Source organism: Sciurus carolinensis, chromosome 10 (assembly GCF_902686445.1).
Source record: "Sciurus carolinensis chromosome 10, mSciCar1.2, whole genome shotgun sequence".
NCBI lineage: Eukaryota > Metazoa > Chordata > Mammalia > Rodentia > Sciuridae > Sciurus > Sciurus carolinensis.
The window spans coordinates 62,105,582-62,125,446 of NC_062222.1; the positions used below are offsets into that span (position 1 = coordinate 62,105,582).

The 19,865-nt window shown below is 34.6% G+C and overlaps 1 protein-coding gene across 1 annotated transcript in view; it reads right to left on the bottom strand.

The window, feature by feature from the left end:
• Grid2 (glutamate ionotropic receptor delta type subunit 2) overlaps positions 1-19,865 on the bottom strand; it is a 1,421,540-nt gene that overhangs the window by 227,502 nt on the left and 1,174,173 nt on the right. Inside the window, exon 12 of the mRNA XM_047565820.1 lies at positions 12,450-12,588. Coding sequence (XP_047421776.1) covers positions 12,450-12,588 — 139 coding nt within the window. The remainder of the gene's footprint in view (positions 1-12,449; positions 12,589-19,865) is intronic.

The following is a 19,865-nucleotide window of genomic DNA, read 5'->3' on the forward strand; positions in this document are numbered from 1 at the left end:
CAAAATAAGATTATAAATGCTCAAACTGTTTGGCAAATGTGCTCCCCAAACCCAATTCAATAGCAAATCTTGAGAAATCAGCATCATTTCTCCCAGAAAACTTAATCTTAATCTGGGAAAAGAGCCGAGCCAGCCAGCTGTAGACTCTGTTCCTCACCCTCCCCATCACTTGCCATTATCTGGGCGATTTGGGTGTTTTCCAAGCTCATCCTTAATATCAGGGCTTGAGAATGGGGGCTCTCATAGAGGTGTCTGTGTGTGTAGGAGTGGAGGAGAAAGCCATTAAAAATAAATTGAGTATCTTTAGATGACAGGAGCTGTGGAGGAGCTAAGAGGTTCTGAGGACTAATAGGGTCAAACAGGTACTTAGTGGAGGGTGGGGGTCAGCATGCCAAAGCCGCTGGCATGATGGAGAGGTCAGGGAAACAAAGGTGGGACTGGAAAAACAGACATAGAAAAGGAAGATAGGAGGGTGACAAAATAGAGTTTCTGCCTGCCAAACGAGGATTTCTTTTACTAAGGTATCTCTGTGAATCTGTTTTTATCACATATCTCAAATCTTTAATAAAATACTTCATTGTGTCCTGTTTAATACAGAATTTCATAGTTGAAGGGACACTGAAAATAACCTCATTCAAACTATGGAACCAATATTTGTGCAGTGAGAGAAGAAATGGATCACTTTTTTAAAAGACAGAAAGTCGAAGTGCAAAGCGACTTAAAAAGTTCTCTGATTCTTTTAATAATGGGAAGGAGACCTGGAGGCTTGAATCTAGGTCTTCAGTCTCCGTCAGCAGTGTTTTGCCAAATGGCCCTGACTGCCAACTTCACTCTTGCTGATTTCTGTCATTGCTCTTTCCACATTAATTTCACAAAAGCATGACCCATACTCAAAACTACCTCCTCTACAGGGACTAAACGGAGTCCTCCCAAGTATAGAGTTTTTACCATATGAAGGAACTTGTGGTAGATAGAATTTATTTATTTAGCAGACTTCAGGTAAGAAAGAAAATAACCAGAAATAGAAGATGGGAATTTTATTCTTTAGAAATGTAACTTAATACGTTTCTAGGCTTAGAGGAATGAGAGAGAGAGAGAGAGAGAGAGAGAGAGAGAGAGAGAGAGAGAGAGCGCCAGCACACAAGGATTGATTTTCTTAGAAGGATTCAGTTTATCCAGAAGAAGGAGCTCACCTTAGGGGTTGTGCAAGCTTATTAGGTTGGCAAAGTTTTTGTCATGGTGAGTTCCCTGTAAACAAATTCTACGCCAATGCTAACACAGCTCAGTTCCCAGGAACCACAAATAAAGTGGGAGACAACTTTTAATTAAATGCTCACTGAAGGGTGGCTTTGAAAGACCCACCAACATGTCTTAGAGTTTATGCTTTTCTTTTTTTGAGATAAAATCCTGCCCATGACATCTAGATGGCTATATGCTCATAAAACATCCATCACCACAGTGCTTAAGTGCAAGGGTAAGTAAGCCATCGCAACACTGAACAATACACAGCGAGGAGATGAATGTCAGACTCTGTCTGCAGTGCCTGTGTGTTCTGGAGCTGAGCCTATACGATTCTGTACTAAAATGAAACATAAAAGCAGTATGAATCAGGCCCAGCTCACTTCCTAATAAAGTGTGCAATTCCCTGCTGAGAGCAATGTAATAGGATGCTACCGGAGGACTGAAGAGGAGTGAGTAAGACACGATGGAAACCTAGAGAGTACCATTTTGGGATTTCTCTCTTTTGTGGAGTAAGAGCGTGAAGAAGAAATGGATTTCACATTTCTAATTTTTTTTTTTTTTTCGTTTTTGTACTGGGGATTGAACCCAGAGGTGCTTGACCACTGAACCACATTCACGGCCTTTTTATATTTTATTTAGAGACAGGGTCTTGCTAAGTTGCTTAAGACCTCACTTAGTTGCTGAGGCTGGCTTTGAACTCAGAGTCTTCATGCTCAGCCTCCAGAGATGCTGGGATTACAGGTGTGCTCCACTGTGCCCAGCTCCTTCTGATTTTTATGAGGCGTATACATACAATTCATATAGTACCATAGTCTCAAGTCAGATACAGAAATCTCTTCCTTGTTAACTCACTGAATGAATATTACTTGTTACAAATTAGGTACCAGGAATTTGGTAAGACCCTAAGTTGGTACAAAGATAATTAAAAACAGCCCTCAAGCACATGCATTGTTAACTGGGAAGGTAAAACAAGTAGAATACATCAATACATGGCCAGATGTAATTCAGGGAGTAAACAAGGTAGATGCAAAGTGGCTCAAAGAAGAAAGACACGAAATCTAGTTACAAATATGGAGGAAGGCTACCTGGAGACAGTGGTATTTGAGCAGCACATTATGATAGGGTAAATAAAGACGAGCTAGAAGAGCCTGACCCAGGCTTATTGCCAGCCACTGTCATGAGCTGCCTGATCTTGAGGGTAGTCAGTCAAGCACTAAGGTGAGATTACAGAGTGAATCATTGCTACAATTCATTATTCATGCTTAAATTCGAATAAAGTTTGGCTGATACAAAAGATTTTTATATTCAAAGGAACTGGAGGACCAAGTGACAGGGTCAAAAGAAAACACACTGTAAGACAGACCATGAGGTTGGAAGTGGCAGCTGCGTCAGAAACAACAGAAGGATCAGAAAGAAACATTGAGGCAGAGGTGAATTAGGTGAAAGAAAGAATTTAGCATATGCAATTGTAGACAAGATGATAAGAGTAGTTACTAAAAATGGGGGCAGGGTGCTGAGAGCCTGCCAGGGTGCTGTGGGACTACCCACTTCAGGCCAGCACCCTGACCTGCTCACTGCTCAAGTTTTAAGCACAGCCTCCTTGAGATGGGTGTAGCTTGCCAAATGCTGATCAAGCTATTTACTCTAAGACCCCTGCCACACCAAGAAGCAAGCACCCAGACAAGACTCCTCCCACGCTGAAACCTTATACCTTCGGATCTCCTTTGATCTGTGCTGCTATAAAATAAAGCAAGCACAGACTGCTGGGCTTGCTGCCTTGTTAGAACCAGACCCTTCTGGAAGGCTCATATCAGTCACGTCCCTGCTTTAAAGATATTCTTGCCCTCTGTCTTATTTTCTGATATTTCGCAGTCAGCCCATCCCTCTGACAGGAACCCTTTCCCTCACCCACACAGGACATGAGCAAGAGCAGGGGGGCAGAATTCCAGTGTATGTGTAGAGTACATTAGGAGTAACTGCTAAAAAGATATGGGTTTTTCTTTTTGGGATGATGATGAAAATGTTTTAAAATTAGACTGTCATGCTTTGTTCACAAGTCTTGAATATACTAAACACCATTGAATTGCACACAGATATAGGTGAATTTTATAGGATGGTAAGTCTATCTCAATAAGGTTGTAAAGTTTCTCCAGTTCTAGGGGTACTACCATGGGTCCGTTAGTACATAAAAGTGTTCAGTCTCTTTCATCCCTTATCAAGTCTCACATGTCCCAGTGATTTTGCTGGGACTTCAGTTCTCATGATGAAGAGGAAGTTAGACAAGGACAAAAGGCTCATCTTTTGCCTTGCAGGAGAGAAGCCTCAGAAACTTCATGGAGCAGGGGGAAGTTCTAACTCTACAAAGGAAGTCTGCAGAAACAAAGCCTTCAGGGACACCTATCCAGGTGTTCCAATACAACTTGGAAAATTCCAAGTTTTCTCTACCAGCACCCTGACCTGAGTGTAACACATATCTTTTAAAAATGGGGCAAAAGGAAGACCATCAGTCCAAGGAATCTATATAAGCTCTTAGAGAGTAAGCAAAACGAATAGAAGCAAATGTTACCTGGGGTGCATCCAGGGTCCAAGAACAGAGCTGCTTTCTTTGTCTTTTCTTTCTTTCTTTCCCTCTTTTTCATTTAATATTTATGCTAAAGCTATGGAGCTAAACTTATACCTTTTTGCCCCTAGGAAATATAAAGTTTTAAATGATTATGGATTCTGATGAGGTCATTCAGCTAATAGGTAGCAGAGGATTTCAATGCAGATTTGTTTTAATTCATAGTCTCTTGGGCTCATTTCTAAGATACTACAGAACTTAGAAATATCTAGAATTACGTTAGCTAAATGTAATGTCATCATTTATTCTTTTCTGCAAAGCTCTTTTTTTTTTAAAAAAAAGAAATTTATAATGACCCCCATGGATTTCATTTATTCAGTTGTTCTTTACTTAAATCAATACAGATTTAGCATATTTGCTATTGGCAGATGATATGGTCTATAAGTGAAGATAAAAATTTTAATGTCAGATTGTCTGGGTTTATTACCCTAGCTTTTAGTTTTACCATCTATAAATTGGAGATGACAATAACATACACCCCGTGGGGTTATTATGAGGATTAAATGAGAAAATCTATGTAGAACATTTACAAATGTCTATCACATAGCAAGCACTCAATACATGTTAGCTGCTTCTATTATTTGGACTGCGTGCCAGGAACTTTGAGAGGCACTGGAAGCACAACATGGAAATGATATTATCCTTGCTTTTGAAGAATTTATAATCTCAAAAAAACATGTGAGTAGTGACTTTGGGCAAATGAAAGATAGCAGAAAATAAAGGGATTATGGGTCACATCAGGGAGAGGGAACAGCATGTACAATTTCACAGAGGCATGAAATGACCCACAAAAGTCTGGCTTGACTGGAACATGAACGAGGGTGAGAATGGGTTAATTGGTGCAGTTGATAGAAATGAGGCTGGACCAGTACATGAAGGGCAGAGTGTATGCTGCTAATGGAGTTAAACTTATACTTTCCTTTAATGAGGAAAGGTTTTTAAGCCTATTTTGAGAATGGAAGAAGGTATAGTCTAAACTCCACACTCAGGAAAACAAACTATAATATGAAAAGAATGGAAAGAGAGAAACAATAGTTTCAGGTAAGAGAAAATTAAAAAGTAAAGCAGTGGTCAAGTAAAGTAAGGGATCTTTCATTGCCTTAGATTAATAAAAGATGGCTGGGGATATAGCTCAGTTGGTAGAGTGCTTGCCTTGCACATACAAAGCCCTAGGTTCAATCCCCAGTACCACAAAAGAAAAAAAAAAGTAATAAAAGAAGAAAAATCAAGGAAAAAAGCAGGATTTAGAGAAAAAGGTGCAGAAGCCTTGATATAATTTTAAGAATAAAGTAATTCAATCAATAGACTAAGGAAGAAAAATCACATGAGCATACCAATCAATGAAGAAAACATGACAAATCCAACCACTGTGCATGATAAAAGCTCATGCAAAACTGGAACAAGAAAAGAATTTCCTCAATTTGACAAAGATTATCTAAAAACAAAAATGAAATCCTATAAGCAAAATATCTATCACACCAAGATCTAGAACAAAGTAGAGATGTGCACACTTACCACTCTTACTGTGACAATACTGCAAGCTCTAGCTAGCACACAAAGGGCAAGAAGAAAAAGGAAAGCATAAAAATCAGAAAAGAAGAAATAAAACTGCCCCACTGTGTAAATGGCAAAAACATTTACTTAGATCTCAAAGAAACTACCAAAGGCTCCTAGACTAATAAATGAGTTTAGCAAGGTCACAAAATAAAATCAGCATACAAAAACTAACTTTATGCATACTAGTAATTAATATGTGGAAACTGAAATTTAAAATGCCATAGTATTTTTAATCACTAGGAAGAAAAGCAATACTTAGGTATGACTCTAACAAAACATGTATAGAACCTATATGCTGAAAATTACAAAATGCTGATGAAAGAAATCAAAGATCAAAATAAATCAACTGACATACCTGTTTATAGTTTGGAAGACTCAAAATAGTAAAGTTGTAAATTCTCCCCTAAATTGAAAAACAAATTTAATGCAATTCCTGTCAAAACTCCAGCAAGATTTGTTTTGTAAATATAGATTATTCTGAAATTTATGTGGAAATACAAAGGAAACAGAATAGCTAAAATAATCCTAGGGGAAAATAGTAGGAGGAATCACTCTACTCAATTTCAAGTTGCAGTATTTAAAACTGTGTGATATGGGCCACACAGGAGTAGATATACTAATCAGTATGGGCAATTGATTTTTTTTAAAGTATAAAATCATCTGCATAAAAGATAGTCTTCTTAGCAAATGTTTGTTGATGGATCATCTTAATGTTCATAGGCAAAAAAATTGAACCTCAACCTAAACCTTACTGTTATAATTTGGATCTGGAATGCCCACCAAAAACTCTTATGTTGAAAACATGATCCCCAATGCGGCAAGATTCCAAGGTGGGGCATTTAGATAGTGATTAGGGCTATAATCTCATCAATTGAACCAATCCATTTGATAGATTAAAATTTGAATGGATTACTAGGTGGCAACTATAGGCAGGTTGGATGTGGCTGGAGAATATAGTCACTAAGGGTGTGGCCTTGAGGATATCTGTCCCCTTCCTGTCTCTCTGCTTCTTAGCTGCCATGAGCTGAGAGCAGCTTTCTTCTACTGAACTCTTCTGCCATGATGTTTGACATCACCTTGGGCCTGAAGAATGGAGTTGGATGGTCATGGACTGAAACCATGAGCCCAAATAAACCTTCCTCCTCTAAGTTTTCTTTTCAGGTATTTTGGTCACAGTGACAAAAAACTGACTCATATCTACTAAAATGGATTTGATATTTTTTAAGTGTGAAATTATTGTAAAAACTACAAAACTATTTGGAGAAGATCTTTGGGACTTAAGACTTGATGAAAAGACTTAGATGTGACACCAGAAGCACAGTCCATAAGATAAAAATAATGATATGTTGGACTTCATTAAAATAAAATTCTTTGTCCTCTGAGAGACTTTATAAAGAAAATATAAGCTGCAGGTGAGAAAAAATATAGCAAAATCATAGGGAACAAGGAACTTATATCTAGAATATGCAAAGAACTTCAGGATCAAAGCACAAATAAACAATTAAATTAGAAAACAGGCAAAAGAGATATTTTCCATATAAGAGGACATAAGGATTACAAATAAGCACATGAAAACATAACCAATATCACTATACCCCAGGGAAATATAAAGAACACAATAAAATATCACTACATGCCTATCAGAATGACTAAAATAAAAAATAAATGAATGATAATAGCAAACACTGGTAAGGATTCAGAGAACTGGGTATTTTATCTGAAATGTACCCTAACCAGAGTGACTTTTGCAATTTTCTCAGATTAGTATTCTCTACCTATTTAGCTAAGAGGTAGTAAAACCACATACTCTTTTAAAATACCTTTCAAAAATATAAACTAAAGCAATGTACTTGGATTCACTATACATGTAAATGTTAGCCCAGAGATATGACATTTCTAAAGCCACATTTCTCTTAAATTATCCTAATCCTACGATATTATCAAATTAAATAGCCATTAAATCAGATATTTCGATCAAGTCTATATTAAGGAGACCCATACTAGTTAAATACCATGGCTAGATGTGCATTAGATACCTCTAATGACTTTCTACACATTTTTTTCTTGCATTTTTTTCTCTCCCATCCATTCCTCTCTAAACTGATAAAACTCTTTCTAAAATTTTGTTACTCCCCATTACCTCTAGGAGAATTTTCAAATTCCTAAACAAGTCTCACCATGACTTTAGGTTTCAGTCCCAATCTCCTTCCCATTAGATGGTCTGCCAGTTTCTACTATTCCCTCTGTCCCTACATTTAATAACCATGCTTGTTGACAGACTTACTTAGATTTCTCAGCCTGGGATAAAACACATCATGTAGTACGAGAAAAACAATTTACTCATGTTTCCAAATGTAGAAAAATGTTTGTGCAAAAATCCTGCTATTGGCATTCTTGGGATAAAGGGTTACCTTTAGTGAGAAAATATTTATGTACTGATTCAATGTCTTCTTAGAAAGAAATTTTATCTCAGCTGGTTTGAGTCTATGGCAGCACTGACTCCATATTTTCTTTAATCCAGTCTCAAGAATCATGGAGAATGAATGCATCAAACACAAAAATACGGTGGGATGTTGGGATTCAAGCTTGCTTATAGTTTCAGGAAAAGAAAACAAGTTTCAACCATCAAAACCTAGTCTTTCTCTAAATTTATTAGTAAATATAACTGTGTGAACTATGATTTCCACATAGCTATGTCTTCTTTTATGTGGAAGAAGTAGCTTTTTGGAAATTACATTATTCTAAGGGCAAATGGAGCTAATGATGATGTTGTTACCCAGTGTTTATTCTGCAAGTACCTCCAAAGCTCCCCAAAATACATTTCACCATTGCCACTTTTAGTCTGGGTGCCAATAGAAAAACACATGTTCCATTTAATGCCTATATGTTTTTACCTTTCACTGAGAATAAAAAGTCCAAATTGTCCTTAGCTTCATATGGAAATGGCACCTTTTTCCCTTTTGAAACTGAGCTGTGTATCTCAATACTGCCAATCCCAGCTGTAACACAATCTGTTATACTATTTCATATCATGTAGCAGAACATCCTTGTATTGTGCGGTCATTGTCATTGAAGGGACAAGAAATTGAATTTTTGGATTATCTTTTAGAGGGAGAATTCATTTTCAAAATTTCTATTAATGGCAAGTAACAAACAGAAGTTTAGATGCCATCAGATAACTAATCTTGAAAAAGGGATAATATTTTATAAAAGTTATTCAACTTCCCCAAAGTAAATCCATTGGATCTCTTCTACCAACTGTAAGACTATATGTCAACCATTTATTGAGCTGGAGCAGCGTTTCCTCTCAGGGACATTCCTCTAATCACCTCTGCCCATCCTGGTCTGGAGAAGGAACTGATGTTTGGGAAGGAAGATATGCTTGGTATATGCTTGCCAATGGCATAGCAAAATCAGGCTGGAAAAAGGCACACTGAGATATGCTGCTTCATTTTATGATGAGTAAATCTTATGAATATCAATGATTAAGAAGGATGACATTGAATGCTATTGTAAAAAAAGTTTTTGTACTTTCTAGGAAATTTTGAATTTTTCAAGCAACTTTGTCATTAGTTACAAATGGAACTTTGAGTGTTTCCAAGAAATATTGCAGGCAATTATGTTTACCAACACAGCTGAGGCATGAAATTAGAAGATATTTGTAAATTTGGGGAATCAGACTTCTTTTAAATTATTTGGCTTTGATTCTCCCCTTCCAAAATTAGTGCAGTGATAATATTAGAAGGGAGTTGAGATTTATTATACCCACTGATTACTTTTTATAATGCCAGTTGGCACTGAAAAGGAATAGTTTTTTTTTTTTTTTTTAAATGAATGTTCAGTTACTTTGGATTGTAGAACTACACTTGAGGGAAATATCATGTGAAATTACAATATTTTCTTATTAGGTTTTACTTTTAGAGAAATCATAAGGGTTTAAAATTTTGAAAACAGTTTCAGTTCCCAGTTATTGCATGAAAGTCTAGATACAAACTGATGCTGTTGAAGTTAGTGATAACTAAATAGCTCAGATACAAACACATACCATGTTGTCTGCAACTTCAGGGAAATAATAGATGAAGCAAATTGTAGGAACCACCAATAGACAGGGAAGAGACTAACAGAGAAGGTCATGGATTGTCATTGGAATAATGTGATTAGACTCCTAGCTTGTTAACTTTGTAATCTTGAGCATTTAGCTTTCCAATCTATTTCCTCATCTATAAAATAGTAATAAAAATACTTACTTACATCGTTAGGGTTATTTTGAATAGTAAATGATAAAATACTAGTTCATAATAAATCTTCAAGAATGTTAGCCACAATTTTTGTTTACTACTGTGATTATTGTTCTTTATTATGTAAACATTTATTTTTTTCAAGTTTTCATTTATTTATTTAAAAATGCCTTAAGGCCATATGTAAATTACACAGATTTCTAGCTTTCAGTATTCCCAAAATATTCAAGTTAGACATAATTGATAAGGAGTATGTTAATGAAACAAAGCACTCCATTTTAATTTTTTAAAGTTATTTTGCCATTTGTGACAACATGGATGAACCTGAAGGTCATGATCAGCGAAATGAGTCCGACATAGAAAGACAAATACTGTATGATTTCATTTATCTGTAGAATCTAAAAAAGTCAGAATCTTAGAAGCTAAAAGAACAGTGGTTACCAAAGGGTGAGAGAAGGCAGAAATGGGGAGATGTCTGTCAAAGTTCCAGTTGTAAGTGAACAAATTTTGAGGATCTAATGTACAGTGTGGATATTGATGGGTGCATTAATCAACTTGATTCTGTTCATGATTGCACAGTGTACATGTATCTCAAATCATCAAAATATATGCCTTAAATATATTTTACCTTTATTTGACAATTATTTAACATGATTTTTCCTAATGTAATTTGTATTGATTGGATATGCCAAAATATCTTACTTTGAATGACAGATATCAATTATAGGTCAAAACAGCTAAGGAACGGATGTATGCCTTCAGATTTGACCCCAAAGTGAAGTCCCCTCTATTTTGTCTGGCCAGTTGAGGATTTGGAAAATATCATCCTTTACCTTCCAATACTTAACAATGGATAAGTCTATACTATAACCTCGTTAGTATTCTATGAAAATATAGGGCCAAATAAAAGTTCAAGGGGGATGAGATCTAGTGTGGGTTATTCAGAATATGAGTTCAGGAATTAGAAAGATTCAAGGTCTGGTCCTTACTCAAGCACTTATCAGTGCCATGGCTTTGGGAAATTTTTTATCTTCTCAACCTCAGCTTTGTTGCTTGTACAATGAGTTACTGATAGTATGTATTTTAGAAGATGGTTATAAATATTAAATGAACCAATGTATCTAAAATACTTAGCATAAAGTCTGCTATCTTTCAAGTGATCAATAAATGTTAATTATTATTTTCAAGGTTTTATTACCTTTGCTGATATTCTGGCTTGACTGCTGTAATCGTTTTCATTATTACTCACAGCATGCTGCTGGTGTGGTCATCAGTTTAACCTCCCTTGAGTCTCATTCAGTACTATTTATTACTTTTACTACCCATAGTGCTGGCTACAAGGCAAAGTAAGTTGGGAGAGAATGAAGGTTCTATGGGAAAGGAATAACTGAAAAGCAACTTGAGGAACATGATTTAAAGAGAGGAACTGGAAATACCATTTTCATCAATGGATGAAATAATTGACTGCCTATTAACATTATTAGTTGAATTTTGGGGTTTCAATTGAAGAAAAAAATCCTACTCCTTTAGAGATAATTAATTTTATTTTTTAGTGTTATGTCACGATGTTTTTATGACTTCTAATGGATTTCATTTATATATATTTTTAAAGCAAGAACTTTTTGTTTTAAGGAAAAGTTAAATCCCTGAGAAATTCTTTAACATATCTAATTGTTCCAATGTTACATTGCCAAATTTTGAGAAGTGGGAAAATTAGAACTACTTCTCATTTCTGGAAGAGTAAAACATCTTCAGGGGAATTTTTCTTAGAATAATACATAGACATTATGTTCTAGTAGGGCACAAATTGCATTGTAGAGCTGATCTTATAACATGAAACCATAAAGCAAAACTGGTCATGGTTAATCAAAGGCTTTTGGACTCTAAAGGCTCATGGAAATGACATTTGTGAACTGAAGCACTGACTTAGGTAATTTTAAGAAACTTAAGTACCATGTACCATGGTTAATGACCATTTCCTACCACTGCAAATGCAGTTGGGAAAACAAAAGCAATAATGACCACATTAACTACAATGTAATGGTGAGACAAACACAATGTGGTTACTGAAATACCAAGTTTTATCTGTTAATTACCATCTCTCTGTCCCACTCCTCAATGACCAAGCTCTCAATCATCTATGTGAATTCAACTATTTACATGCATGATGGAATAGACTCTAGGCAAAGATCATTTTTTCAGTATGGCCTTTTTTTCCTTTTTTTTTTTTTTTTTTTTTTTTTGTGGTACTGGGGATCGAACTCAGGACCTTGTGCTTGCAAGGCAAGCACTCTACCAGCTGAGCTATCTCCCCAGCCCGCTTTTTCCTTCCTTTTCATAATGATTCTCAGATATGATTATTCCTTGTAGGGATTAAAACTCTGAAAATACAGGAAAATGTGAAGAGTAATACTGAAATTATAGACAGAGGGGCTATGGCACTCAGTGGTGGAGCACTTGCCTTGCATGACTGAGGCAATGGGTTCAATCCTCAGCACCACACACACAAAACATAAAATAAAATAAAGGTATTGTGTCTATCTACAACTAAAATATTTTAAAAAATAAATTATAGACAGAATTTTATTAATAAAATTTTATAAACTGCTCTACCAATACTGTGTTTTCAGGAGTTGAGCTGGGTAGTAACACTACAATGTCACAAAACTAAGCCTTTACTCAAAGGGAGGTTGTGAATTCATATTCAGATACTATTTACTTATTCTCAGATTGCTTCAGTTACTCCCATCATTTCTCTTGGTTGGTGGCTACTGGAATCTTTGTCTACTTACTGGATGGAGCTTTCAATGCGGGTGATTGTGAGGAAAGCAGCAAGGTTTGCTGTGTATGATGAGATGACAATCAAAGCAAATAGCCACCAAGCCCCCATCATCATTCGAGTAGCCAGGGTTGTATATGGTACCTCCCCACCTGTGGAGAGAAGCAAAGAGATTAAAAGAATATAAGCAAGTACTTATTGAGAATCTGAAATCAAGCATATTAAATACCAAAATAACTTTTATTCAGTAAGAAACTCTTAACAACATCTGTATAGAGCTCTATATTTTCGTTGCTTTATATTTCATTCTCTTGTATGAGAATATAAGAGACCCAGTCAAAAATAGGCATGATAAATATTCAATATCACATATTTAAGCGATACTCCTTTCTCTTCAATTCCAGAATTAATGATCTTCTTACTACAGTCTTAGAAACACAGTTTGTTTGCAAGGGCTTGACCATTCACTCATGAGGTGGTTTTAATACTGCTATGCTTATATTTAATACAACTTTTCAGATTTCCAATTAAATAAATATTAAACTGATTTTTGGTTAAGTTCTCTAGATCTTGGGATCATAATTTGACTATTAGCTTCAGCATCATCACTTTTGCTTTTTCTATTCCTAATTGACTAGCCACTCTTAAAATTTTGTTGTATAATCCTCCTTTCCACTTTTCAAATGTTGGAGTGTCCTTGGGCCCAGTCCTTACACTGCTTCTGTTTTTGTCCACATTATCACCCTGTGCAATCACAACAAGTTCCCTGACTTTTAATTACATCTGTGTTTTTGAAACTTAACATTTTAAGTCTCACAGTTCTTAGAGCACTATAGCAACAGGCCTACATAATTTCTACTTGAATTCTAATGGGTATCACAAACCCATCACATCTAAAACAGAACTCTTTTTATTTCCACTCCCAAATAAACTTCCCACCAATACAGTTCATATCATGCCAGGAAATAGCATCATTACTCATTCTCAGATATAAAACTTAGGAATTTCCCTATATATAACAAATTCTGTTGCTCTTACCTTCACATTATATCCCTAAGCCTGTGTCATTGCTTCTACAACTAATGCCTAAACCAACATCTTGTTTTGATTGCACTATTGGATGAGTTATATGACTCCCTATTTACATTCCAGAAAGTACCACTTCTGAGACTATCATCATGTTTTAAAAAAAAAAAAATCAGATCCTGGTATTCCTTTGATCAACCTCAGTGGTTTTCCATCACTCTTAGAAAAAAAAAATCCAAAATTTTTACCAAGGCTTACCAGGCTCTACATAAATGGCTTTTGGGCAAATTACCTGTCCTTATCTCTCCCCATTCTGTCAATGGCTTTTTTGAAATTTCTTACTTGGTGCCAAAATCTGACATAGGGACTTAGCACTTGGAATTTGTTCTGCCAGGAATTCTCTTTTCTTCAATTAATAAAAATGTCTTTCTACTCAATTTATTCAGGTTTCTGCTTAGAGAATACTTCCTCATAAAGATATTTTATCATCACTCTATATAAAATAATTTCCTATCATCCCATACTGCCATTACCCTTAACTTTTGTTTTTCTCAAACTTTTTATTTTTTTTAATTGTTCTAATTAGTTATATATAATAAGAGAATGCACTTTGACATATCATACATATATGGAGTATAACTTCTCATTCTTATGGTTGTACATGATGTAGAATCACACTGGTCATGTAGTCATATATGTACATAGGGTAATAATGCCTGATTCACTCTACTCTTCTCCTATCCCATATCCCCTCCCACCTCCCTTTACTCCCCTCTACCTAATCTAAAGCAATGCTATTCTTCCCTACAGCCCACCACCCTTATTGTGAAGAGAGAGCTTTTAGAATGAGAGAAAATCTTTACTACAAGCACCTCAGAGCATTAATCTCCAGGATATATAAAGAACTCAAAAACTCAACACCAAAAAACCCCAAATAATCCAATCAATAAATGGGGTAAAAAACTAAACAGAGACTTCACAGAAGAAATACAATTCATCAACAAGTGAAAAAAATGTCCAACATCTCTAGCAATTAGAGAAATGCAAATTGAAACTACTCTCAGATTTCATCTCACTCCAATCGGAATGGCAATTATCAAGAATACAAGCAACAGTAAATGTTGGTGAGGATGTGGGGAAATACATTGCTGGTGAGACTGCAAATTGGTGCAATCATTATGGAAAGCAGTATGGAGATTCCTCAGAAAACTTGGAATAGAACCACCATTTGACCCAATTATCTCATTCCTCAGTTTATACCCAAAGGTCTTAAAATCAGCATACTACAGTGATGTTTATAGCAGCTCAACTCACAATAGCTAAGCTATGGAACGAACCTAGATGCCCTTCAACAGATGAATGGATAAAGAAAATGTGATACACACACACACACACACACACACACACACACACACGATGGAATATTACTCAACTTTATATAAAAATGATATTATGGCATTCACTGGTAAAATGGATGGAACTGGAGAATATCATGCTAAGTGAAATAAGCCAGTCCCCCCAAACTAAAGGCCGAATGTTTTCTCTGATATGCAGATGCTCACTCCCCTTAACTTTTTATAAATAATAATTTAATATATTTTATATATTTTGTTTTTCTCTCTTGTAATATAATCTCTGGTGTAGGAACACCTCCCTGCCTCATATCAGGTAGGTAAATATTTGTCGAGTGAATATATGCTGTGTTACACAGTGAATTGTTCCTCTCCAAAATTCATGTCTTAAAACTGTAACCCCCAGTGTGACAGTATTTAAAGACATGACTTGGAAGAATTAAAATAAAGTTAAGCATAAAAATGGTCCCTATTCTGATATGACTGATGCCCTTATGAGAAGAAAGACACCAGGCCTGCATTTTCACAGAGGAAAGGTCATGTGAGGACAGAGCCAGAAGGAAACTATCTGTACCTCAAGTAGAGGCGCCTCAGGAGAACCTAACTCTGCTGACACCTTGCTCATGTTCAGCCTTTAGGTCTATGAGGAAATAAATTTCTGTTGTTAAGTCACTGAATCTATGGATGTTTTGTTGTGGAAGTCCTTTCAGACTAATGTAGGCTAAATATGATATATTATTAGGTTTTCTAAAAGAAATTAGGCATATATTCACAGTAGAAATAAATCAGAGATCTAATACTACCTTCCCCTATTCCATCAGTATGTAAATTACTTAACAGGATATAATCAACCGTAATATCAGTATACTTTTATTTCATTCACTAGTTTTTACTATGTAATATTTCTGCATCTTAAACATAATATAAACACACCCTTTGGTAATGTTTTGAGCTATTTTCCTAATGCAATGTACTCAGAACAGGCTCACCTCTACTACATGGAATACATTTTTCAAAAGAGATTGTAATGCATTTTAGATATTTTCTTCTTCAAAGCAAAATAAATTTTCACACAACTTTTAAAAGATGAAAGCTAAAGAAAATATTTATTTTTAAATCCATATGGGGATTTTTCTGAGCAAAACAACTAATTGAAAATAAAATAGAAATATGAACAAGATATAGTTAAAAACTAAAAGATGTGGATGTATAATATAAGTAGAATAATAAATTTATGATTGAAAAAACTAATTGGAAGTTTGCTTTCCTAAAGTCCTTATCCCTGATGACTGCTATTTTCACCAATGTGAAAGAATACTCATTTAGTTTCTTCATCAGTGGTACATAATATGTAACTTTGAAACTACAAATGTATCTGTAAAATCCAAAAAAGACTATTTTACTTGATACATGCACCTAGAAATAAAATGTTAAAAGTAATGTGAATCTTGACTTCTAATTTTTGCAATGCTAGACTAGACAGTTTATAACAACCCTTCTGCTATAGGCAACTAGAAAAAAAAATTAAAAATGAATGAACCATAGAAAGCATTTGCAGAGGTAAAGAAACAATAAAAAATTAGAGGAACAAAATTTTGAGTGAGAATAAAACTCAGACAGGGCACTTTGTGTTTGTGACTGCTTTTCCCTGAGGAACATCAGCAAATTTAAAAAGAAGTTAAGAGACTGATAATCTTGCAACATCTTTAAAAAAAAGCCTTCAAAGTTAGGTGGTTATAAAAATTGGGATCCAGGGCTTGCCTAGGCAATGGGGAAAAGAAAACCAGAAAATACTCATGTGCTTTGAAATTAATAAATACAATTCTACTAAGCCATTGCTATGGTTTGGATATAAGATCTTTCCCCAAAGCTCCTGCATTTATGCAGGAATGAATGTTTGGAGGTGAAATAATTGGATTGTGAGAGCTATAAAGTCCACCTAGTTTGAATGGACTAGGAGGTAACTGTAGGCAGGTGGGGCATGGCTAGGGGGAAGTGGGTTGCTAGGGTTGTACCCTGGAACCTTGTATCTTTCCTGTGGCCCTTTCTCTCCCCTCTTTGTTTCCTAGCTCACTTTTCCTCCACTGAATTCTTCCACCATGATATCCTACCTCACTTTGGACCCAGAGCAATGGTGTCAGTCATCTATGTACTGATACCTCAAAAATCATGAGCCTCAAATAGACTTTTCCTCCTCTAAGTTGTTCTTGTTGGGTATTTTGGTCACAGCAACAAAAAGCTTACTAAAACAGCTATGAATTGAAGAAAAATTTTAAAAGAAATAAAAATATTTTGAACTGGAACTGGATCAAAATAACAATACTCCATATTAAAATTCCAAAAGTTTCAATAATTGATAGAATATATCAAGAAGAATATTGATTACATGTAACATATAAGCAAAGAGGGCTGAAAAATGATAAGCTGTTCACTAATTTTTAAGATGTTAAAAAAAATCTGAGTCAAACCTGAAGAAAATATAGGAGCTAAAATTATTACAATAGACAAAAATAGAATAAAGTAGAAAATTTGCCTTTTGAACAAACTACAAATAACTATGAAGACTAATCAAGATAACATCTGAAAACACCTAAAAATATAATAGCAGAAATAGAAAGGGTACATTGTATAGGTGTTACAGGTGTTAGAAGGTGAACAATAGAATCTTAAATACAATTTTATGTTGATAGATTTGAAAATTAAGATATGAATACATTCCTAGAAACATTTCTGCTGGAAGAAGTAGAAAATTTGAAAGTTCTTATAACTTAAGAATTGAATCCAGAATTAAAAATTACCCACCAGAAAATTCAAAACCAGAGGCCCTAGTAACAAAATCTACCAAAATACCTAGGGAATAAATAACTCTAATTTTGCACAAATCATTCCTGAGATTGGAAGCAAGCAAGACATTATGCCATCCAACATATAAAGAAAGCATAACTTTGATAATAAAACATGGTAAGGTCGTTGTAAGAAAAAATTATAGGCAAATTTGTCTCATGATTGTTGATATGAAAGATAAATAAATTAATAGATTGAAAACTGAATAAACAAACAACCTGGTTGGTTTTTTTGTATGAAGGCAAGGTTAGTCTGGCATCCAAATCAATAACTGTGAAAGGAAAAAATTATATAAAAGGGAAAAATTCGTGTTAACTTTGTGCAAAAAAAGCACATACAAAATTCAAATTCAGTATTAAAACAAAACAAAACAAATAAAACAAACCTGTCACAATCCAGAAAATTAGAAACAACTAAAAATCCTATCTTATTCTCAAAGAATACTTTTAGAAAACCTATAGGAATATAGTTATTAATAAAATAAAACTTTTGATGATCTTAAAGGCTATAAGTTGCTACCATTTTTTATAGTTTAAATGTGTTAGACAAGAAATTAAAAGAACAGAAAAAAATTAGAATGAAATGAGAATTATTAATTAGAGATGATATGAATATATATGAAGAAATTCCAAGAGAATAAAAAATGAATTTCTAAAATCATTAAGTTCTCATTTTTCTATGGAACAGAATTAATATCCAAAATTCAATCATATTTGTGTATACTAGCCAAAAGTACTTAAATATGAAATTAAATACACATACAACTGGCAATAGCACTAAAATTATCAAATACCTAAGAGTACATCTATATAAATATGTGAAAGACCTCTATGTGAAAACTTTTTAAAAAATGATTAAATAAATGTACAGATATATTGTTTATTGATTAAAAGACTCAACAATGCAAACACATACATTGTCTTCAAATTAATCTGTAAATTCATTCAGTGAATTATCAGTCAAAATCTCAGGTTCTACTATAGAAAGAAATTGAAGAAGACACAAGAAGTTGGGATGATCTCCTATGTTCATGAATAGACATTGTTCAAATGACCACATTACCAAAAGCAATTTACAGATTCAATGAAATCTCCATCAAAACACCAATGGCATTCTGCACACAATCAGAAAAAAAAATTCTAAAATTTATTTGGAAGAATAAAAGACCCAGAATAACCAAAGTAATTTTGAGTCAAAAAAGTAATGCTGGAGGCATCACAATATCTGACTTAAAATTATATTATAAAACTATAGTAACAAAAACTGCATGGCACTGACATACAGGCACAGACTAAGAGAATAGAAGATACTGTCATGTAGATTTTGACTAAAGTGCTCAACACAAACACTGGAAAAAATGACAACTTTTTAAAGAAATAGTACTGAGAACTCTGGTTATCCATATGTAGAAGGATGAAACCAGATCCTTATTTCTCACTCTGCACATAAGTCAGCTCAAAATGTTCCAAAAGCCTAGAAATTAGACCAGAAACATGAAGAAAACATTGGATCAATACTCCAATATACAGTGCAATATAATCCAATATTTAGGAGGCCTAAAGCTCAGGAAATAATACTAAGAATTAAGAAATAGAATAATATCAACTTAAAAATCTTCTGCACAGCAAAGAAAACAATGAAAAATGTGAAGAAAGAACCTAAAGGAGGGGAGAAAATCTTTGCTAACAACTCTTTTGACACAAGATTAGTATCCAGAACATATAAAGGACTCAAAAACCTTAACACCAAAAGACAAAAAACCCAATTAATAAGTGGACAAATGAATTAAACAGATACATCTCAAAAGAAAAAAATACAAATGATCAACTAATACATATAAAAAAGTTCTGTTCAACGTCTTTAGCAATTATGGAAATGAAAATCAAAACTTGCAATGAGACATCATCTCACTCCAGTCAGAATAGCAGCTATCAAGAATATAAACTAATACATTCTGGTGAGTATATGGAGAAAAATGAACATATTTTTACACTTTTGGTGGGATTGCAAATTAGTGCAACTGCTATGGAATCAATAAGGAAGTTCCTCAAAAGACTAGGCATGGAATCAACATGTGACCCAGTTATTCCATTCCTTGGTATTTATTCCAAAGAATCAAAGTCAGCATCTATAGTAACACATGCATACCTATGTTTATAGCAGCACAATTCACAAACTATGGAACCAACCTAGTGTCTATCAATGGA